Source organism: Balearica regulorum, chromosome Z (genome assembly GCF_011004875.1).
Source record: "Balearica regulorum gibbericeps isolate bBalReg1 chromosome Z, bBalReg1.pri, whole genome shotgun sequence".
NCBI classification, from domain to species: domain Eukaryota; kingdom Metazoa; phylum Chordata; class Aves; order Gruiformes; family Gruidae; genus Balearica; species Balearica regulorum.
The window spans coordinates 25,281,903-25,306,066 of record NC_046220.1 but is presented as its reverse complement, the minus strand read 5'-3'; the positions used below and the strand labels follow the sequence as shown (position 1 = coordinate 25,306,066).

At 36.6% G+C, this 24,164-nt stretch overlaps 1 protein-coding gene across 4 annotated transcripts in view; it reads left to right on the top strand.

Moving 5' to 3' along the window:
• Nucleotides 1-24,164, top strand: part of FER (FER tyrosine kinase) — a 174,366-nt gene that overhangs the window by 17,477 nt on the left and 132,725 nt on the right. For all 4 annotated transcript variants that reach the window (XR_012832932.1, XM_075739369.1, XM_075739370.1 and 1 more), the window contains 4 exons: nt 1,586-1,844; nt 5,988-6,161; nt 9,520-9,619; nt 23,391-23,574. Coding sequence is in view for 3 of the 4 variants with exons in the window: in XM_075739369.1 (XP_075595484.1) it covers nt 1,638-1,844; nt 5,988-6,161; nt 9,520-9,619; nt 23,391-23,574 (665 nt within the window). In the remaining variant the exon portion in view is untranslated. The remainder of the gene's footprint in view (nt 1-1,585; nt 1,845-5,987; nt 6,162-9,519; nt 9,620-23,390; nt 23,575-24,164) is intronic.

The window sequence follows — 24,164 nt, the reverse complement described above, 5'->3', positions numbered from 1 at the left end:
GTTACTTGTACAACCTTGACTTTTTTCTATTCTATAGATGCATTATAACACAGGACTATTCTTATTTTCTTTGTTTCTTTCATTACATAGCATGGTTTGTGTTCTGAGAATAAACACATAGTGGATGAGGCTTATTTCCGTAACTTCCTGGAAGAGCTAACGGAGGCAAGGAACTGCAGGAAGAGAGGAACGATCCTGAGACTCAGGCTACCGTGGAGATCGCTCTAGGTTCTGATTTCCAAAATCTTAAATTTTATGTGGTAACTGAAACCAATAACATCTTTTTTTTTCTCTATATTTAATATGCTAAAAATGCTAGGCACTCTGAAAAGTCTGTTTTTAAGCCTTGTACATACCAGTATTAGCCAGTATAATGTTGACATTAGTTTATGTGTCTCTGTTCTTAGTGTAAAATAAGATTATTAGTCTCATTTTGCCCCATGGGCCGTTAGGAAGATAAGTCTGTTAATGTTTGTAAAACACTCTGGTAATTTAAGTGGCAATTTAAAGCCTGTGAAGAAATTGGTACTTCTGTGTTCAGAAGAGCTAAGAGTTGGCTGGAGTGCAGGAATTAGTGAATAAGCAGTACACAGGTTGTGTCTGCACTGCAGTCCAGAGCTATAATTGCAGTTTATCTAAGTTTATCTTACCTAGTTTGAAGCTGATTCGTGTAAGAACAGCGTTTTGGTGTATACACAGGAAAGAGCATTCAGCCCACATTACAAAACCTATGCAACCTGTGGAAATTACTCGTCTGTGTGGGTTCAGGTCTTCCACGATGTGGCTGCATGTTTATCAGTATCAGATACAGGTGTTTAAAGCTAGCTCAAGCAGGTGTCTTTGACCTGCAGGTGTGTTGTAGAATTTCATAAGGCAGCACTTCTTATCTGTTTATCAAATGATACCCATTTGGTACAGTAAGACTGAGCTGCCTTAGGGGAAAATCATGTGAACTTAGGGACCCTGCCCTAATGCGTGTCCCAGGGAAGCAATGGATGGTTGCATGGGGAACTTGGTTGGGGATATTTTCTGATTTTTGGGAGGTTGAATCTGCAAGTTTAATGGCCTGCTAACACAGTGTTTAGGAGCAAACGAGCTTCAAACTAGTTATCCATTTCCTACGGATGCCATGTCTGAGAGCTGATCTTTTATTTGGATTTTTCTGTGCTCTTAGGACACTGAACACCAGAAACAAATGTTTTGGGTCACCAGGAGCGGAACGGTGTAGTTGGCAGTTCTTGTCTGGAGATATTCAGCTATACTTACTTGATTATACATGTGGATTGGTCTTTAGTATCTCTTTTGGATGCTATTATGTGTTCCCTCATAACTGCACTTTAAGTTAGGGAGATACATTTTGCAGATGGAAACTGAAGGACAGTTCTGGGCCTGAGGTCTCTTCCAGTTATAGAGGTGTGTTTGAAAGAATGCTCTGACCCTCCTTTCGGTTTGTTTTGAGGTGGTATATGTATGTGGTTAATCTTACAGTTAAGTTGTTTCAGGGTTTAGATGTTAATACTTGCTCTTTGTCATACTGGAAGTTTTTCTTTCAATACATGTCTCATAAACCTTGTTCTGCTTTCAGATGTGGTGAAGAGCCTGTATTTTCCCCTGTGTGGTATATAGTGCCTTAAAAAATGGGGTTTGGAGGTGACCTGAAGTATTCTCATGATGCTTTATTAAAACTGCAAGACTGGGAACTACGACTGCTGGAAACAGTGAAGAAATTCATGGTAATGCGAGTAAAAAGTGATAAGGAATATGCCTCCACTTTACAGAATCTTTGTAATCAAGTTGATAAAGAGAGCACTTGTCAGTTGGATTATATCAGCAACGTGTCCAAGGTAAGACTGAAGTATGTTGAATTTGGAATATCCTTGGAAATAGCAGTGCTGGATTTATTTTTGTTTGTTTGAGTTGGATTCCTTTTCATTCAGCTTCTTGAGAGTTAATGTTGCCAAAGTATTTAAAATGGGCTTCTTTCAGTTCCTCTGGGGAATATGCAGAAGTTGAGCTCCAATCTTGCTTTGAAAATAACATCTGAACAAGAATCAATTCTGAAATTCAGGATTTTAGGTTCCTGGGTTGAGCCAGCTACTTTGGTGTTTTGAAAATAGAGTATGCTATAGTAAGCTTTTCTTTTAAGACAGTTAAATAGAACCTATTGTTTATGTTATACAGAATTTGTGACATAAATAGAAAAATGCCAGGAAACAGAGGCAAAGCCTAGCATTCCAGCTGTTATTCACACTGCAGTGTGTGTTGTAAAAACAAAACGTTAATTCAGGATGTTTCTCATAATTGTGAAGTTATTTTGTATTCAATTTAACATAACTGTGTTGACTTTTTTATAAAGGTAAGGCTGTCCTTCCCCATGTCATTAATTTTCAGATTTAGAGCAAGTCCAGTAAAGGTACTGAGGAAGCAAACTTCTGTGTTTCACCTGTTTGTAACCTTCACTTGTGGCTTGGATTCCTTCCTGACTAGAGAAAACTATACTGTTCTAATGGCTTCTTCAATTCTTGGCCCTTCTGCTGTAGCAGTAGCTACACAGTCCCTTCACTCTGGCATGAATCCTGATCTCTTCTCTGCAGGAAAACACCCTTTTTGGGTCAAGTTAAATTTTAGACAAAGCAGTTTTTATGTAGTGGGCTTATGGGTTGGCTGCTGAAGTACTAGTTATGGCATAGCATTAGGAACGTTACTGCTCCTTGTGCAGCAGTCTGGATTTGTGCTGGATTAAAGTGGTGGTGTGTGTGACTTGAAAGCTGTGCTTATCTAGGTAGCCTCCTTCAGCTGCCTCAAAAGTAGCACTGTACAGTGTTTTGTCTGTAGCAAATTCTGTTGTTGCTTCCCTCTTCCACAGTAGTTCTTGTATTGTAAATTGACATACTACTTCCCCCCCCCCCATCTCTGTGTTTTGGTGGTGTATTTGAAATGCCTTTCAGCCAGTTATATTTCATATATGTAGTTTGTTATTGATTTTGCTATTAAGTTGTGATGATTTTTGTAAGTAAACATTAAAGCATTGTCATTAGCCTAAGATTGGCAGAAATAAGGTTTCTTTTCTTTCTTCAAGCTTTCTACTGTTGTATCTCAAAGTTTTGTATAGAATTATTGGTGATAGGACTAAGAATTCTTGCTATTGCTGCCCCACTAGGATTGCTCTTATGTGGTAGATAAATTGTCTTCCAATTCTTTTAGGCGGTGAAATGGAGCAGATTAGGGCTTGAACAGTAAATGAGCATTGGCATCAGAATATTTAGCATTATTATGTACCAACAACCCTTAACCTTCATGTAGCTAGCTCAGTCTAGGATGGTTCATGTCAGTGACATGGGCACTTCCTGTGAGCAAATAAATTTTAAAAAGCTGAAGATTTGACTTAAGCCATGTTCTTTTTGGGTTGAAGAGAGGCACGAGTGTCACATTAGCAAATCTTGTTTTCAAAATAGGCACTCAATTTCTTTCAGGATTATTTTTGCTTTTTTTTTCTTGCTTTTTTTTTTTTTTTTCTCTTAAGGAGGTGCCATTTTTCTTTCAAGCCCAACCGTGATCTCCACTTCTTTATGTAACAGCAAAAATGTTCATATGCTACTGACAGATCTTTTGTATCGGCTTACCTTGAAATTTCACTGTTACGTTGGATTTTAAAGTTGTGTAGTGACACATTGTTTTGTTGGTTTTGGCAGTTAAAATGTGTGAATATTGATGACTTTACACACCTCATTCTAATTTACTTTACTATGTCATGATACTTTTTCTCTCTTCCTGACATTTTGCAGAATCAAAGTATGACCCACATATTATGGGACATAAATCTAGTATCTTAGATCTCCTAAGATTTAAAATACCTGTATATTAAATTTTTGGTATTACGTGGCATCAAAGCCAAATGTCAAGCTGTCTAATTTTTTTTAATTTTTATTACTTTTTTAAGTGTATAGCAAGAGTGAGCACTTTGAGAGAAATGGTGTTAGGGAAAATCTTTCCCATGTTTTTTTCATGCAGAGGCAGCAAACTTAATGGAAGGCATAACAGCAGCAACCACTAATGCTAGAAAAGCAGTATTTTTAAGTGCTTTCCAACAGCTCTTTTGTGCGCGTATATGTCTGAAAAATACTGTTAAACCAAACAATATTATATGTTATTGCTTTTGATGGATTGTGGTTATTTTCTGTGAAAGGAAATGCTTTGCCTTTTCTGCTATCCCTACCCAGCTGCTTTTCTGTCCCATGTAAATCTCATTTTTTCAAACCTTTCCTCAAGTATAACTTTTCACTTTAGCTTTTCCTATTTTAAAATAATAAAACATAATCATATAAAACACAGAAATCTGGTTTAACCGATGCGTTCACTGTATGTTCTCTTCCTAGAGGGATGTAAAGAACAGGAAAATGTGCAAATGATTTTTTTTTTTAAATGGTAAGGGAAGTTTTTGCTATGTTTCTGACTTACCTAGGTTCATTTGCTGAATTGTAAGCTAAGTATTTCTTTAGAGTACTAGTCCTGTTGAAAAATGCTTTTGCTGTGATTTTCAGGGTTGATCGAAACAGTACTTGTCTTATCAGTAATAAATCAGCCTTAAAGAAAATAGTGAACTCTGACTACATTTTCACCTCTGAGAGCACTCTTATGAACTCTTGAATAACCGTATGACCCACTTCTCTCAGACAGATGTTTAATGATGTTTTTATCCTATGCAGTTTTGCAATATGGTTTCTGATGTCATTTGGAAACTGTTCTGTAATGGAGAGGCAAAACGGTTTTCAGCTGTAGCCGAAAAGCTTTAGGCCATGGCCTTTTACAGCACCACACTTTAAGCAGTCTGAGATAGCTCTGTGCCAGTCTGTGGGATGTTTATGATCTAAAGGAAAGGTTGAAGATGGTTTAATACATACAGGAGTTAACTGTCGTTTGTTTCTTTCTCTAGAATCCAGTTTGCATTGGAGCATTGTCATGTAGAGATGGAAATATTATGTACATATGTTTACATATGACATGTAATTAAACTGCAAAGCTACCAAGCAAATTAATTTTCTAAATTTTGATCATCAAAGGTGGATTTCTGTCTTTAGTAAAAGTAAGATAAATGCTAGTAAAACTAGCATACCAACTGCCTTAAAAACCCAGTAATTGTATGGCATTTAGCCATTCTGAAATTTTAGATACAGCGTACCCTTCAGTATTGGGTAGTTATCTCTAAGGCATCTAATACTGTTTCCATCAGCAAAGTGTGACAGGGGTCTTTAGGGTAACAAATGCTTTTATTTGAACTGAACTTTAATTTTGTGTTTTGTACATGTGGTGCATTGAAGTCTCTCTGTTCACCTTACAGGTCTTAATCGAAATTCTCTGCCACATGCAGCACATTAAACTTTCCTGAATACTAACAGAATGGCCAAGGATGTTGTGACAGTACAGAAAGATGTTAGGTTACTATGACAGACAAGTAACTGCTTGTGTCTCTTAACCTGTTAGCACCTTATGCTTTAATATGGGTGGCCTGACTGATGCTGTCAGTTATATGAAGCAGCTGACAAATGGTATCTTCTAAAGCAGTAACCACTCAAATGCATATTACTGTGAGGTATTTAGACAAGGGCAGAGAAGTCAGCTTGAACTGAGTAACTGTGGCTGGGAAACAGGAGAACAAAGGGGTGTGGGGGATGTATTCCAAAAAAAGGCTGTAAAGCTTTCATCAGTGTTTAGAAGTACTAGGACAGTGCTGAATGGTGTCCATGCAATGTTGTATTTTTGTCTCTGGTGCTTTTTTATAATTTTATGAGTAAGTTTGAGGCATGCTTTTGCTGTAGCAGGAAGAACTTTATTTTAGAAGGTCTCAAGTGCATTTGGGTAAGTTTAAAATGCTATTTTTTCTGAATTGTTTTAAACAGTAATACATCTTTTCCCACAGTTCATGTTCATTGTTTGGTTGTTTGTAGCCCAGAATAAGTAAGTGCTTTTCTGTTCTAACTTTTTTATAGTCTTGGTTGCTTGTGGTGCAGCAAACAGAACAGCTGAGCAAAATAATGAAGACACATGCAGAGGATCTTAATTCTGGGCCTTTGCATAGGCTTACAATGATGATCAAAGATAAGCAGCAAGTTAAGAAGAGTTACGTAGGTGTTCATCAACAAATTGAAGCAGAGATGTACAAGGTATTTTATTCAACTGTGCTTTATAAATTTATTATAGTTTTGTATGTTTAAAACGTAATATATTGAGAGTGGATTTTCTTGGTTCCTCTAAAAGTAGTAATTTGTGGTAAAAGTAGTGATTTGTGATATGTAGAAAGCCTAGTTTAAATTTCAATTATTTCCTCCACATTTTCTCTCCCCTGCTAGCTGACAAGGCAGAGGTGGAAAACTTTCTTCTATATGAATTTCTATGGACAGATAGCACTGGAAATGCTCTTGTTCCAGTAGATGATGTTTCTGTGTGACACTTTTCTGTTCCATCCCTGTTCCTGTTCTCATTCCACTTTAGACATCTCTGGGACCAGCGCACTGAAGGCTTTTGTTAATGATGCTTTTGACAGTCCAGACTGTTTTAAGTGGGGACAAGATTCTAGTCTGTATTCTAAAATATAAATCAAGTGTAAACCAAACATTAAGGCTCAAGATGGAACTCTTCAGGGCCTTTTCTATTACATGTCAGTTGTCCTGCTTATGTTGAAAGCACTGTATCTAGTCAGTAAAGCTGACAGAAATCACAGTTTCATTCAGATGCTCTGGGGGAAGTTTAACTGCAAATGTCAGAAGTCAGATTGATAGTCTGAAAGGTCTGCTGAGAGAAGGAAAAGCGCTGTTTCTTCTTTCTTCCAGCAGAGAATTGGCGATTTGGAGTAGTGTAATTAAAATGTAACAGCTGAGTAGTATGGTACAAATGTCATGGACTGATGAATAAAAGATTCTTGGGCTGGTTATAAGAAGAACTTTAAACTAGTACTAAACATGTATTAAGTTAAATATGTTGACTATAACAGGACTGCTTTCATAATATGCTAGGATCTTGGTGTCTTCCCCAGGCTTTGACTATGGGGAGTACATCCTTTTTGATGCATGATCAGTAGGATGTCTTATCATTTGGCTTGGAAATTTTATCAGATCATTCACGAACACTTATGGATTGGTGCATTTGAAAATAATCAGGATGGAAGAAGAGGAAAAACTGTTAGCATATGTTCGAAATAATAGAGATTAAATACATACAGAATTGGAGAAATGGAAAGAGAAATGTAAGAAAGAAAGGCTAGATGGAACAAGACGGTTGGAAGTTCAGGTATACTTTTAAAAGAGACTGTGCAAAACGTGTTTTTTTTCTGTTAATAAGTTAACTCTAATAAAATCTCTATTAAAAAGTGTCTTTTAAAATAAGGCTTTTCCAAAAACATACAGTGCATATTGAGCACTGCCCAGATGATTAATTACAAAACATATTGATTTTAATTAATTATGGAGTGCATGGCCGTGTAAATGTTTTGCGTCCTGATGAATAAGCTTGCATTGTTTTGTTTTTTGTTTTTCCCTTCCTGATTTTCCTAAGAAGCATTTGAATAGCATTCTGCTTAGATATGATATGTTCTTTCATTGTTAGCTGACATTGTTTGTTCAAAGGTTTTGTGTCACTGGAGCACTTATAGAATGGTTCCCAGAAATTCAAAATACTTCTCATGTTCTGTGGTATTATTTCTGCTTTTGTTACACACAGAAGCAAAATACTTATTATTTTCCAGGACATTATCCAAACCATGTGAACATCAGTGTGCAGTTCATATCTTTAGGATATGCTGGGGAAAAAAAGAAGTGTTTTCCTTTAGGTGAAATGCATATGTCTCATTCTTTTTTATTCTAGACACCTCTGATGAGGAATCTTTTTGATAAAGTTCTTAAAGACAGTGAAATACCATGCCTTTTACACAAATGTAGTAGAACTCATATCTTACAGATTTATTCCAGTTTCCATTAAGATATTGGATATTTTTTCTTTCTTCATGAAATTTGAAGAAAAAAAGTAGAGTACTATGCTAGTTAGATGGGCAAGACTTTTTGATATAAGAACTGGGTTTAAGATAATCCTTTACCATCTTAGTTTCTTAAGTGTTATTTGGGGTCAGAGGTGCTCTTGGTTTTGTTTTGGTCTGTTGAAAGAACACGGTCTAAGAATCATTAAAATATATTTTGCAATTATTACAAAAGTTTCTTAATACTAGTGACCTACCTTTTATTTTCCAGTTTTCTGTAAGAGAAGCAGTTTCTTGTTATTTATGTCTTAATTGTGTTCAATACTTCCTAATTTCATCTTTTTCTACATTTCTCATGGTGTCTTTATAATACAAGTTTGTCGGAAAGTTACTTTTTCCTGTATCACCTCTGTTAGTCTATAAGAACAACAGTTATGAGTATAATTTACAGTGTGTAAAAATATGAGATGAGAATATGGGATTCATGTGGAGAAAAGTTCCTGCTGTTAAATTGAATCTTTGCACAGTTGGCCCAGAAATAGCCTTGTTGGCTGTTTGAGGAATTCCATTAAATTTCCAGATGTTGTTCTTGATGGTGAAAGTAGTGGTATCTGGGCCTTGCCTCATGAAAAAAAGGTGAACTCAGTCTTCATGCCAGCTGCAAAAGGAACAAGTTTCTGTAGAATGGACTTCCTTTTCTGCACATTCAGTGAGAGGAGCACTTGCATTAAACTAGGTTCCTCTTCCATGATTTCCCATCATGAGTGTATTTTTCTTCTTGTCAGAGGTTTGACTTTTCTCTACTATATATGCCACCTTTTTGGTATTGTAGTGACTAGTTTGTTATTAGCTTTTGTTTGCAAGTTCACGATTGTGATTATTTCTGAACAGTGCACTAATTTTGTTGCGCGGTGAATGAAAGTTGGTGATAGAAGAGACAACTTTATTTTCATTTTTTGACCAAAGGTGTCATGTTCAGTGGAGCTGCTTCCACTGCAAAAAGATGCCTGAGTGCTGTGTTGCACTGTAGTTTGATTTTTGTTTGTTTGTTTCCTTTTCCTAATAAGGATTTATGTCTTATATAGATTGGCTCATGCACAGTTGCTGTTTCTTACCTGTTTGTATGAACTGTAATATCTAAAAATTCTTCTATCTTTCTTTTTTCCTTTAGATGCTAAAGGAATTCCTTTCTATCCATAGAACTTTATCATCTAGTATGATTTATTAAGCATCCTTTTGGTGCTTTTTTCCCCTTGTCATTGAAATGGAACTGTGTTTATGATAAGCTGGATTGCCTAAGCACATTTTTCATTACACTGATGTTGATGGGGATCTCTGTTTCAGGCCTCTTATTTCATTCCGTGCATTTATTGATTTTGATTTTATTACACCATGTAATATCCTATTCAGATTATCTCAAGCCAATGGAAAGTGGTAACATCCTTATTTTGGAAAATAAATCCTGTTAATTCTCTTTCACTCATGCTATGAGGTTTTGTAATATGTTGAGGATAAGTATTTTTAATACTCTTTATATTTCTGTTTTCTTAAAGGTCACAAAGACAGAACTAGAGAAACTAAAATCTAGCTATAGACAACTAATAAAAGAAGTAAATTCTGCCAAAGAAAAGTATAAAGAAGCTGTGGCTAAAGGTATGACTGACTTGTGTTAATTTCATCTATTTTACTAGTGCCTTTTTCAAATCTACTAAAACTCTTACAGTGAAACAGGGTAATGTTTTTATTTGGGCAACTCAATTACAATATAAAAGTTCATTTAGTATCTTAATTAAGACAGGATAATTGTCATCATGTGTACTTGGTGATACTCTTTTTAAAAATAAAATAAAGGTTATCCCTTCTTTTAATATAAATTGTAATCATTTTAAGTGTTTCAATTATTCCTTCAGTGGATGTGTTTGAAATGTAAAATTGCTCAAATGAACTGGTAATAGTGGTAAGTGGGTTGCAATGGTGTCTCATCTCCATTGTAGATTCAGCGTACTTGCATCCTGTGACCTATTATGGTTGCTGCAGTGACATCAGCATCAGTTAGTTTAGGGGACCTGACCTTTGTCAACCTTAAGCAGAAGAGGAAAAGAATTCATTTGCACACCGAGATGTTTTAAAGATTTTTGGTGAATGATGTGTGATTCCTGTTGAATTATGCTAATGATTATGTAAAGGAGAGCCTTTGTTCTATGGTGTATTGAAATATTAATAATTGTTCTTAGGTGCATTTCTAAGATTTGTTTCTTTCTTTAGAGAAATTTAATTGGATGACAGTATATAAATACGATTCCAAGATCCATCTTTAGGTTTTTGTATGACTGCCTAAAATAAGAGTTATTTTCCTTGGTTCTGGTGGTACTATAATTCAAAGAGCAATATAGTAGCTATCAGTGCCGAGAGAAAGATTTTTTCTTTCCAAATTTGTCTAAAACGTGGAGTGGTAGCTGACATGTGAATATAATGATAAAACAGCATGGAATAAAAGATGTTATACTTAGCACTGTTTAGCTTCAGCTTTTTTTTTTTCCTTTTATGGATGTCCGTATCACTTGAAAATATAAATACATACTCAGTTGTTAATTTCTTCCCGTTCCCTAGCTGTTTTCTACATATAACTTTAATTTGGTTGCTTGGTTTATCCCCACGTAACTACTTACCATGGGAATGTACAGTATATAATATGGAAAATGTAATAGGGTGCTGTGATCTTAGTATGTTCTTTTATCCCATCTTCCTGTTACAGCTCTGATCATTCTCTGTTCCTGAAGCACCAAACTTTCCCATGGAAATCAAAGAGTGTTTTGACTGTCTTCAGCTGTGATGTTTTGATGTGGTTCTGATTAACTGAGTTAATATTTCTTTATATAGACAGCACACAAAAACTGTTTTTAAGACACTTATTTCTCCTGTGTGTATTTCCTTGACTTCTCTTTCAGGCTTCCATTTAGCATTTGTCTCATTACAATTCATACTTAATTTCACTTTCCCTAACATCTTAGTGTAAATCTGTTTTAACAAACACGGACATCCACAAGAATGTTGCAGGTTTTTCTCCCCAAAATTGCAGGATCGCTTCTTCCGTGTTGCTCCCCGGGCTGTGTTCTTGTTTACTAATATTTGTATGTCAACTGCAGGTCACCCGAGCTGTTTGTATTTTATTAATCCATGTTTTTTTCACAGGGTTTCTGAGACCTCAAGTTGTCAAACTGGTTTGTGAAGTGAACAGATTAGGGAAGTCAATCGTAATGCTTCATTATTCAAGGTGTTAGCTCAGTAACTAGTGCTTATTCAAACTGTATGCTATTAGGAAATACAATTCTTGTTAATACACAAACTGGTTCAGTTTTTCAGATTTCAAGAATTACTGAAAATGAAGGAACAGTGCCTACCAGAACAGTGAGAGGGCATAACCAAGTGTTGGAAATAAGCTGAAGAATATTTTGTTAAATAAAAAAATGAAAATCTTTGGGCACCAGGTCTTGCAAGAAATGTGTTAAAAGAACCAGTCCAGGTCCATTTCTGTAAAATGCTGTTCTCAACAGATTCTGTTCCTCTGGCAAACCAAGTCTCTGTCACAGTGCCTGGCCCTGCCTTTCTAGAGTTGTAGAGGACAGCTATTCCTTAGGACATACTACTTTGTCTTTGCCCCTGGGCTTGCACATGATGATGTGTCATACTTTCCGCCAGCTAACATGACAGTCACTTTGAATCAACATGTTGGATGCTGTAATGCAAGGTTGCAGCTGTTTTCACTTTTGGATGAAAACACTGAGAGGACCTGTGGGAAGAGTAATAACAATAAGGGTTAAGCACTGAATAACGACACTGGTTAGTTACAGGTTTTGTTTGTGTTAGTGCAATGGGAAGGCAGCTGGTAGGAATTTTTGGATAGTTTCATAGGAAAAGGGCACTGCTTTCTGAAGGATGCAGGAGCTTCATTATGGAAGGCTTTGTGCTCTCCAGACCTGGAGAATGATGAAAATGACTGAGATGCTGGCTCAGGAGCTGTTCTGGGGAACCTTCTGCTAGCACTGCTTCTGCTTGGGCATCAGGGAAGTAGTGGCACAGTTGTGTTGCAGAGGGTGCACCACTGAGCCTTGGCTGCCACTTGGTCGTTAGGCTGGGTTGCACTGCTCTGTTGTGGCCACCAGTGTCTGCGTGCTGTTTCAATCAGAATTGATTGGTTTGTCTTGTTTATTCTAGCCCTTACCCAATTTAGTCATGCATTGCTGCTCATTTCTGGACTGATGATTACCATGGGAATCACAAATGCAGCCTGGTTGGTTGTTCTTAGGCATGGAGACCTCAGGTGTCAGGCACTTTAATTGGTGTTACTTAGTTGGTTGATAGTTTTTTGCTTTTTTTTCAGTCCTTAATTCTTATGTTTGTTTAATGTATGGTGAGGGAAAGCAAGCTGAGAGGGGATAAAGCCAGCAGGTTCAGTGCTTCTCTAATGTGGCATACTTAAGCAACTGGGACAACGGACAGATTGATTCCGTTAGTCTCTTCTGGATTGGAAAGCTTTGTTTAAAAAAAAAGAAAAAAGTGTGTACTGGGAATGCACAGCATGTTCCTTTGCAGAATTGCGGCATTAGGGAATGTTGGGGTCATAGGGCATGCTGGAGTCATTGGAGAAGAATATGAGATAAGAACTTACTCAATTGTTTTTCCATAATGAAATGGACAACCCTCTGAAATCTTTAGGATGTGTGATATTGAGAAAAAATGGTGTAAACTTACAACAGTGGTCCAAAATAACACTAATAGATTGTGTACAACTCTGAGCCTACAATGCTGTGCTGATGTCCGTGATGCTGAGTAACAAGGGAAATAGTGTGGCATGTTGATGTTGCTGCTGCAGGAAAACACATCAAAATAAAATTTATGCCAAATGATAAGGACATTGTTTGGCTAAAGAAGAAGTCACAAACCTTCTAAAAAGTTTCTTAAATAATGGGTAAAGAATACAAAATGGAAACCTTTGCTTCCACTTAAGTTTGCTGTTTCCACAATTACTTTTGTTTCTGCAGAATTGTGCATCTTTAAATGTAGTTCAGAGTGTGTCTGGGGGTTTCTAATGTTTTCATCCATGATTTTTTTTGACCAAACACTATGTACTGCGATATAAAAGAAAAATAAGGAAATGATGAGTACATGAAATCATAAAGAATAATTTGCTCTTTTCCTTACATTAAAAAAAAAAAAAAGAAAAGCATGAATTCTTAACAATTTAGCATCTATTTTTGTAGCTGATTTTGGTGTTAGATGTTTAAATGTGAAATAGTTGCTCTTATATCAGTTAATATTGCAAGGTGGAATGGAGCCAGTATAGCTTTGGGAGGTTCATACTGGATTTTAATACAATATAATCTTTAGCAAAATATACAGTTTTCATGTAAATACAGCCATTACAGGTGTTTATTGTTCTTCTTACCAGTTAATTACTATGTTGCAACATTCTTATGTGACAGAATGGATCTGAAGTAAAGGAAAAATATATTGATTCTAAGTATTTAATTTCCTAATTTCATTTTATGCAGCTGCAGCAGCATAAAAAAATACTGTGCCAGACTTCCCTAGGTTGACTTGTGTTCTCTGACAATGTTGTGATTTAGAGGAGACTAGAGATATTAACAGTACACCTAGCACATTATACAACATTGCATCTGCTGGAAGAATGTTTTCTGATCCCTGCAACTCCTGTGGTTTAATGCTTCAGAATTGATGTGACTTCTGTGATACGTACTGAAGTTGCATGACAGCATAAGCTACATCTATGATAAATAATGAAGCTGTTAAAAAAGTTTTCATTAAATCAAATTATTGTCCTACTATTCTTTGTAATAGCTGAGTGGCCAGAAAATACTTTTATTAGGTGGCTGGTGCATTCATGCTGAGATGCCAGTAAAATTGTGATTATACTACTACATTTCCTGGTGGCATGTGTTGCCTTTAGTTGTTGCTGAGATCAGGGAAACTCCTAGTAGGGTATTTTTTGAGTTTATTTTTGACTGAAACTCTCATATTGTTAAGACAAAACACATAACACTGGCTGAACTAGTCTGTCTTACTGTCATCAGCAGGCTGGATGGATTTCAAATGAATACCCTGTTGTAAGTGTTTCAACTCATAGACACTACCCGTGCTTGCAAGGGCTAGGGTTGTTTCCTGTGTGTAAAATAAAGCTTATAGAGCAGGAAACCCTCAGGAGCCCAGAGATCTTGGTGACTTCTTGTGGAGTGTGGGACCAGCTTGGGCATATTGTTTTCACTTAACATGGACATGCAGCCCCAGGATGTGCTCTCCTCAATCCTCATAGACCAGCGCTCATAGGTTTGAGAGAATTTAGTAGTGGTGCTTACTAGCTCAAAAATCTGACAGCAGTTCAAAAGATTGCACTTTAATTTTTGCTAGTTTTATACTATGTTATTTGTTTATCTTAACATTAAGCAGAGAACTTTATTGAACTAATTCTTAACTCAGAACTTTAGATCTGGTATTCTGTAAATTTGAAATCTGTAAGTATATACAAATATATATACAAAACTAGTTGTTATTTTCAGTCATTAATTTGTTTAATAAGGTTTGGGGAAAACTTCTTACCCTCTTCTCAGAAGTAGGTTGAATGGAGGAGAGTGTGGACGATTTTATTTCTTGGAGAAACACATTCATGTAAACCTCTGGCAAGACGTAAAAGGAAAATAAGGCCTTAGAGATTAAAAGCCAAGATCCTGTCTTCTGTCTATCTTTGTAATTTTGATCTTGTGAAACCCATGTTAACTAAGAGCACTGTATTTGCATCTCTTTATTTGAAGGGTGATGGTAAGACTGTTCACTCAATAGATTTCTGAGTTTGCTTCCTGAGACAGAACAAATAGTCAAAGCCATCCTAGTTTAGTTGCAGCAGTTTGCATAAAAAATACTTTGTAGATCAGTATAAATTATTTTTAAAGTCTCCTGACTTTGGGGCACAATATAAATGGGGAGAGGAGTGGCTGGAGAGCAGCCCTACAGAAAGGGATCTGGGGGTGCAGGTCAACAGCAGCTCACTATCAGCCAGCAGTGTGCCCTGGCAGCCAAAAGGGCAACCCCCATCCTGGGGGGCATCAAACATGGCATAGCCAGCCAGTCAAAGGAGGGGATTGTCCCGCTGTATTTAGTGTTGATGAGGCCTCACCTTGAGTGTTGTGTGCAGTTCTGTGTCCCACCATTTAAGAAGGATGTGCAGGTCCTTGAATGTGTCTGGAGGAGGGGAACACAGCCGGTGGAAAGGCTGGAAGGCATGTCCCGTGAGGAGCAGCTGAGGACTTTTTGGGTTTGTCTAGTTTGGAGGAGAGGAGGCTGAGCGGTGACCTCATTGCTCTCTACAGCTTCCTGAGGAGGGAAGTGGAGAGGGAGGTGCTGATCTCTTCTCCCTGGGATCCAGTGACAGAATGCATGGGAATGGTTCCAAGCTGTGCCGGGGGGTTCAGACTGGACATTAGGAAGCATTTCTTTACTGAGAGGGTGGTCAAAGACTGGAACAGGCTTCCTAGAGAGGTGGTCAATGCCCCAAGCCTGTCAGTGTTTGAGAGGCATTTGGACAATGCCCTTAATAACATGCTTTAACTTTTGGTCAGCCCTGAAGTGGTCAGGCAGTTGGACTAGATGATCGTTGTAGGTCTCTTCCAACTGAAATCTAATCTATTCTGTTCTAAGGGAAGTGAACCCAGGCTCAGAATGGGAAACAATGCTTCAAAAGTTGTGTCGCTGGGTAAAGGTCATGTCATTGGCGGTTTTCTTGGGATCAATAAGACCTATCATGAGGAAGTAATTTTCATAATCACCTATGGTATTTACATGTGCATAGTGTTACATGAAATACTGAGTTTAAGCAGGTAACTTGGGTCAGGAAGGTCCCAAAATCAGTTAAATGGGTAATACAGAATAATCCATTGTAAAGCAAGTTCTACAAGCGATCTTTCCTATTCATTGATGAAGACTTGGGAAATTGAACAAACTATGAGGAAATGCTTAATAGAAGAAATGGAGGAATTAGAGGGTTGCCTCCAAAAGCAGGGAGCAATAATTTTTTCTCAAGAATTCACTGTAAACTGTGTAACATATTCTTCAGTATTGTGAATCAATTACCTAAATATACATAGTTACATTGGCTTGATATATCACTGTAAGAGTATCAAGGTTTTAAAATTATATGCTTTAATTTAAAAAGTGCTTAGTCCTTACCAAAATTTACTTAAGAGAAAGATCATGCTAGGGTCCCACTAGTATTCCCTCTACATATCAGTCTGGGGAAGCAGATTTAAGTCAAGCTTTAGGATTCTTTTATGTAAAAATACTTTATTGCTTTAAAAGTGTTGTGAGAAGAAGACCTATTTGAAAGCCTTGGTCGTCTCAATCATGAGTATAAAGAATGTGTTCAGTAGAATAATGCAAAGAAATAATATAAAGGAATATTCTTTTCCAGGCACAATGAAATAATGCTTTGTGAAAATCTGTGTCTCCAGAGTTGAAATAAATAAGGAAGTGACTGTATGAGAGGTTTGTTATTGATAAACAAATGTGAAGACAGAAAAATATTCAGAAATTAACTCTGTTATTGAAAATGCTGAAAAGTATGTAGATGAAAAGATAAATGCTGTTCTGGGAAATGATTGGAAAAACTGCTATCATAAACCTTGGGAAACGTCTAATAGATCACTATATCCATTGACAGCTTTATACTTCAGAGCTGATGGTTACAAAAATAAAAGATTCTAAAGCAAACCAAGGAAGAAGTGGGTTTTTTTCTGTCTGAAACATTACTGTATGCTGAAGATTTGTGTATTTTCTCAGAGGAGGATTGTTGCTTCATTAAAAAAAAAAAAAGCAAAAGCCCTGATACTCCATCTTTTTTTCCATTTTAAAATTTCCTGAAATCAAATGCTGTGATACTCTAGTGAGGTTATAATACAAAGAATTACAACAACTCTGAAGTCAAGCTTCTTGGCTTTTCTTGGGACCTTGCCTGTGCTGTCTTTAATCCTAACCTATAAGCTCTCTGTCGGCTTCTCATCCATCCGCAGGCAGAGCTCCATGCTCTCCAGCTGTTCTCTCACATAAAGGGCATGCCCTCTCCTTGTCTTCCTGGCCTGTCTTTCCCCAAGAGCCTGCATCTCTCCATTGCAGTGCTCCAGTCATGGGAGCCATCCCACCACACCTCCACAATCCCAACAGGGTCATAGCCCTGCAACTGCACACAGATCTCTTAACTCATCATGTTTATTCACCCTGCTGCGTGCAGTAGTGTACAGGCACTTCAGCATGGCACCCCAGCATGTTCAGTTCCTGGAGAGGATTTGGGGAGATTTTTTCCACAGCGGTAACTTGTAGGAACCTCCTTGCCCACTTGCAAGTGCTGGAGGTGATTCCACCCAAGCCCCATTTTGCTGGCTTTGTGATTTGTTTCCATCACACCAACCCATGCCCTTTGCTCAGCAGTCTTGTCCATTGCTCCCTCAGGACCTTCCCTTCCCTGTCGTTCCTAGTTTAAAGCCCTCCTAATGAGGGCAGCCATTCTATTGGCAAAAATAGTTTTACCCTGCTTAGTAAAGTGCTTCCGATCTCCCAAGAAGATGGTGATCTACAAACAGGGTCCCATGGCTGTAAAACCGAAAACCCTGTCACCAACACGAGCTCCACAGCTCTTTATTGACCTGTATTGTCAGTGCCCTCCTCCCGCCCTTTTCCTCACTGGCAGGATAAAGGAGGACACCACGTGGGCCCCCATGCCCTTGATGGCTGCCCCTGGAGTTCTGTAGTCACTTTTGATCCTGTCCAGGTTTCCCCTGGCAATATATTGTGCCCACATTTATTATAACATTGCCTCTGCTGTTTTTCCCTACATTTACCCATACCCACGAATTTGGGTGGATTTGCTTTTTCTGATTCCTGAACTACAGAGGCAGTTATGTGAATTCTTGACATACATTCTTGTCTGTACACGACTGTAGTTCTGCTGCTTTTCTGTTCCCACAGTTCTAGCATATTTAAGGCTTCTCACTGTGTTTCTGTCGGGAGTAAATAACCCTCTATTGTCATTTCAGGTGTGTCTCTACTTTTGAGACTAAATTAAATTATTTTCTAAAACTGGACTTGTGTAATAAAATTATACAATTTTATAATTTTTTATCTTTGCCAGATGGACATGGGTTTCTTCCTGGGACAGCATTCACTGTGCACTGAAGCCAAAGGTCATGTTTCATTGCCAGAAACTATAAATCCAGACAGTTAATTCATCTGTTGTGGGCTAAGCCTTTACAATGATCTCCATTGCCTCTTTTATGAATACTTTGTCTTCACTTCTGAATGGATGAAGGTCATACCTATTGGTATCACTAAATTTCCCAAGAGTGAGAGACAAGGGGCCGTCATTCTTGAAATACCACAACATTGGACCCCAGACAGACTTTTTCTGAGGTCTATGAAAACTGGACAAGAAATTCTTTCTAATTGTCAACATCCAAAAACGTGCCTAGGTCTGACAGATTTAAGTTGTTTTCACAACTATTTAGTATTTCAATTATACCTCTTCAAAAAGCAATTATGGTATTTATTGTCTTTTAAGAGCAAACACTTAAAGATGCAAAAATTTAAGAGAGCGTCTCAAGTATGAATACATGCTTAGATGTTGGCAAGTTTTTAGCCTTCTGTCTCTTCTCAAGTTTTTGTTCTTTAAATTTTTTTTCTCCTTTCCTGTCCTCAAAGGTCCCCAAAAGAACAAATAGCTTAATAACTGGTACTTCAGGAGGTGATCTTGACAGTTTTTCTTACCATCATTGCAAAGTAACACTGAGAGAAAAAGAATCTTTCTGTAGAGTGGGATGTCATTAATATAGGGTTTTGTCTGAACTGAAATGCTGATTTTTGTTACATTTGCAATGAAACAGAAGTTCAGGGCTTATGGTAGCGTGTATCCATTGAAGTATAGTGTTGAGCTTTTTGGCTTGCAGCTGATCTACAATGTAGACATAAAGAAATAATTTCTTTTGGCATTCAATTTTGGAATTCTCCATGACATCTTTCTGTAGTTAGCCAATCCATAATGTTTCTGTCTGAGCTCTTGGTTTTTCAATGTATGCTGTTTCTCTTTGAAAAAAATAGATCTTTAAGAAAATAATTCTGTCCTTTGGGCATTTACTTGCCTGTAAGATTTAGTTGAAGGGCTGTAACTAAAGCAGCTTAACTGGAATTTTCTGTTGTAGAAGCAACAACAGTAGATACAAGCTTCAGTCATTATATTAACCTATGCTATCATTAAGCTGGATTTGAAATATGAACAGCTAAGCTTGTACTGAGTCTTGACTTGAGTCTTCAATGTCACACTACAAGTAACCTTCCTGGTGGATCCTGGCCCTATGCGAATTAGTGGGTGCTTTACGCTGTGTTCCACAGAGTCAGAATTTTGCTGTTTGAATAAAATATCAAAATCTGTAATGCAAATTTGAAGACCTCACAAGTGTTAAATTTTATTGAAATCAGTGATAACTGAATGTAGTGAACATATGGGGGAATATGAGCCTTGACTTCAACAAACCAGAAAAAGTTGTCAAGGTGTAAAAACCTGAGCTTTTCAGTGTAATTATTTCTTTTTAATCCAAAATGTGTATGAAAGTTTTCCATATTTGCAATATTTATTTTCTGAAAGTCAGTTTCTTTGAGACGTCATACTTATTTAAAAAAAGATGAAGTGAACATTATGAGTTGAAATTTTTTTCAGTTGGTCTCAGTTATCTTATACAGTTTCAGTTCTTCCATTCTAGATGAATATATTAGGCTACAAGAGACTAATACAATTGCAAGAACTTTGGAATAGGAAATCTGCCTTTTTAATAGAAAATACCCTAGAACATTTTTTTCTGAATGGATCTGTTGTATTTCTGTATGTAGTGAAATCTTAAAAGGGTTTTTATTAGAAATTGAAATACCTGACTCTCTCAAATATTTTAAAAAGAATGCCAACCTTTTCTTTGCAAATGTCAAACTTTCATAATTGAATTTTGCAAGCTTCATAATACTGTTTATGGTGTGACATTGTATACACAGTTTTTATAAACATGAAACAGTTTTGTCAACAACTGATGACAGTAGAATGATAATTAGATCTATTTATGAAATTCATTATACAGATAAAGAAAATTGGATGTTTTCCTCTGTGCTAATTGACATGTAGAACAACTGTGTACTCTGCCTCACGGCATTTTGCTGCTTTAAAAAATAAATTACAATACAGAAATAATAATGTAACTGTGTTTCTTGTATTAATTATAGGTCCAAAGACTGTATTTAGAAGTTGAATGTATATGATAATTTGATTTATTTTGCGATTAGTTGAGGTGGTGTCTGTATAACAAAGGAATCTAGTCCTCAAGGCAGATGGAAAAATAGGATAGTTTAGCCATTAATGAGCTTTGTGAGAGAGAGATAATTTTGATAAGTCTCTAGTCATGTGGTTGTGATAATTTTTAGTGTAAATTTTCAGTGTAGTTTAACTCTGGAAGGCTGTTGTGGTTCATAGGTCAGAAGCCTGTACTAGTAGTACACAGTAAAATTTGACATATGCTGATTTCTGGTAAGCTGAAAGCTGATAGGGGATGTATTTTAAAGATATGCATGGACAAGTTGTATTTTTTAAGCTCTTAAACTAGATGTATGGAGATAATTTTGGACTATGTTATCTAGAGCATGCTTGAGTAGGAGTGGCCAAACATATGATAAACCCAAGAAATAATGCAGCATTTCTCCCCCTGCTACTTCTTTGTCTCCCTCTTCCTGTTTCCCTGGCCAGTGTATCTCCCAAGGGCAAGCAAAACATGGTGCTTCCAGCTCTGTCTTCCAGCTGCTTTGTCCTCTCCTCTTTCATCCAGTTTCTATACTGTAACTACTACTTCACCTCTTCCCCTCCAAACTCTTCAGTCACATTTTGTTACTTCCCCATGTTCACGTGCCTCTCATTCTCCAGGAAGACCCTATAGTGTGTATGTCTTGGTCTGCAGACGACCAGGTTGACACTGTAGCCTACTGTATTTAGAAACTGAGTGTATACAATACTTTCATTTATTCTTAAATTGGTTGAGTGTTCTGCTGATAAATAATGCATATAGAGAAGGAATTTAGTCCTCAAGGCAGATGTGAAAATGGGATTGTATACCATGACATTATGTTGGTACACTGCTGTCAGATTTGCACATGTTTTGTGGTGTCTAACTTCTGGGATATTATTCTGGGCATGATGTGTTGAATTATTTTTTTTCTCCAAATGATCTATATTTAATATAGAAATAAAAAGCGCAATGTTTTTATGTTTTAGTGAAATAAAAAAATACAGTCTTCCCATGAAACATGAGTTTTAATTGTTTGCTGAAACAAAACCTGTTATCTCTGGCAAAACTTTTAGACAGTTGAGATTGTTGTCTCTGCAAAACAGTTTTACAGAAATTTTGAAAGTGGATTGTTTTATTAATACCTAAATGAAAAACACTTGTCTGGTTACAACTCTGAGGGTGTGTTTTGTCTTTGTTGTGAAGAGTAGCTGTGTTCATTTAGCTAAACCTTAGTGTAAGAAATCTGTGCCTTCCACATACAAAATTAGGTCAGCAGTTAGATTGTTTTCAATTAAATGACAGATTATTACATCCTTTTAAAGAATTTTTATTACTCTGTGTTAGCTGGCAGCAACAAGGTGACATTGGTTCCCCTATTTGCTTCCTTGAGACAGCATCTTCATCATCATCTTTATCACCTCATGTATCAGGACCCAACTGATATTCCTGGGGCACTTCATTGAGTGCCTGCTTCTTCCTGTGAAAATTAATCATAATATTTCAGCTAAAACTTTCTCAAGTTCCTTTAAAGTTCCAAAGATAAACACCATCCAGTCCTCATAATTTCTTTGTATTTCATTTATTCTCTAACCTCTTCTTCTGACACCTCAGAAGAGAAAGACTCATCGACTCTTTCAGAAAGAGACATTTCAGCCTGGAAATCTCTGAAGGTCTTTCATAGTGAACACATGAAAGAAAAAAATAATTTTTTTCCCTACCAGCTCCTTTTATATAGTGACTGTCCTTTACGTTTTCTGACAAGCTTGCTGACTCCACAAAGTTATGAAAGATAATTTCTTACTGTTTTACAAGTTCTTCCATCAACTTTTTTTGACATGCCTTAATACATGTTTCTGTATTTTAATTTATTTGAGTTCACAGTCCTTTGTGTGTTCCTTATATGATAGAATTTCAGCTTTTCAAGGTCTGCTCTCAAGCTTCTGTTCTGCCACTTAGCTATGAATGCTTCTTTTTTCTTTTTTCTCAGCTACTTTGTGATAGGTGGTAGAAAAGTTAAAATACAATCTTTTTTATTAGTTAAATTATTTTTAGGTTAATAAGACATATAGTGGTCTGAATGAGATTGGTTTAATTAGCATATGTGTATCTGTGTAGGTAATTGTGAATCTGCAGTTGATAATTGCAGATACATGATTGATTTAAAATGCCTTTAGTTCCTGAAAACTAACGAGGCAATTCATAAATATCAAGAAGATAACAAGCATATGAGTAAAAGCTTATGTGTCTCAGTAAGAAATCATGTTGAAATAATCTCATATCCTTTTATGGCAAGGGCAATGCATGATCAAGCTGAAAATACTCCAGTAAAGATGCAAAACTGTTTGCATAAAGCTGCTTGGAGGATTGTTGTTAATGAGGTCCTGTCAGAATAATGTATCCTATGGGAAATTGCAGGATACATGTTGAGATTAGGTTTGGGTGGTCTTTCAGTGTTTCATAACTTTGATTCAGAGTTTGTTTGTTAAATTCCCAGACATAACTATACCTTAAAGGGATTGAAAGTGCACCGAAGGGCACCTGTAGAGTTAAAAATAATTTGATAAACTGAGAGATGAGTCTCAAAAAAAATAGTGTAACTTGGCAGGATCAGATGCCAAAGCAAAAGTAATCAGTGATGTCATGTTTGTATGGTATTCAAAAAAGATCTTTTTTTTTTTTTTTTTTTTGTTTTGAGGCAAATAAAAGATTAGCTTTTTCATAGTCACATGTATGAATTTTGTTCTTTATTCTTCATAGTTATGTTATTTTTATACCTGTGTATATAGTGGTGTTCATATACTTTTAGATAAAGTATTCTCACATTTCTGCTCAAAGAAAATACAGCAGGGTTTTTTAATTAGAAAACCAAGACATTTGGTCTTACTAATGACCTAAACCAGTCAGTTTTTACCTTCTTCAGAGAAATACCTTGAAAAGACCACAGTAGAAAAAGGTGCAAACTTACCATAAATCTACGAGATTTATGTCATCTGCAAGTTTGTATACTTTTAAATCACCATGTGCATTTGTCTTTTTTTGTTTTCTCTTAGGAAAGGAGACTGAGAAAGCCAAAGATCGATGTGATAAAGCCACTATGAAGCTTCATATGTTGCATAATCAGTATGTCTTGGCACTGAAAGGAGCACAGTTACATCAGCACCAGTATTATGATACTACACTTCCTCTGTTACTTGATTCACTACAGAAGATGCAAGAAGAAATGATTAAAGCCCTGTAAGACGTATTCTTACATATTTTTAACCTGCGGAATTTTATATGTGTAGTATTCTAATTAATATGTAGGATTATGTGAAAATAATAAACTGTGATTAATTAATTGTATATCAAGGGATAAAGAAGAAAGATGTTTTAATCTTTCAATTGACAATAAGTGTGCATAGAAAAGTCTATCCAAATAATGCAGACAGTAGTTTTGAGTGGTTACATTCTAGCAAGACACTGTCTTCTCATAAAACTTTAAAATCTTACAGATTAACTGCAGTGTTTGTAGCTGAGCTCATGCTTTGTCCTTCAGCTAGTGTACTATGGCAAGTTTGTTGCCTCTCTGGTGGTCTTATTTTTATGAAATTCCACCAGTAACAAATTTGATTTAAACTGGCCAACTGTCTTGAAAGTCATTGTGGAGGAGGGCCAAGCAGATGCATGGTTAATCATATGTGTGGGAGAAGTAACAGGTTCATATAAACCTGATCTCACTGTAAGGAATCCAACCTTAAAAATAAAATTACCTCTTTCCTGAAAGATCATTTTTTATGTCATTATAGAAAATGTGCAAACTGATGCTCTTGGAGAACAGACAATGA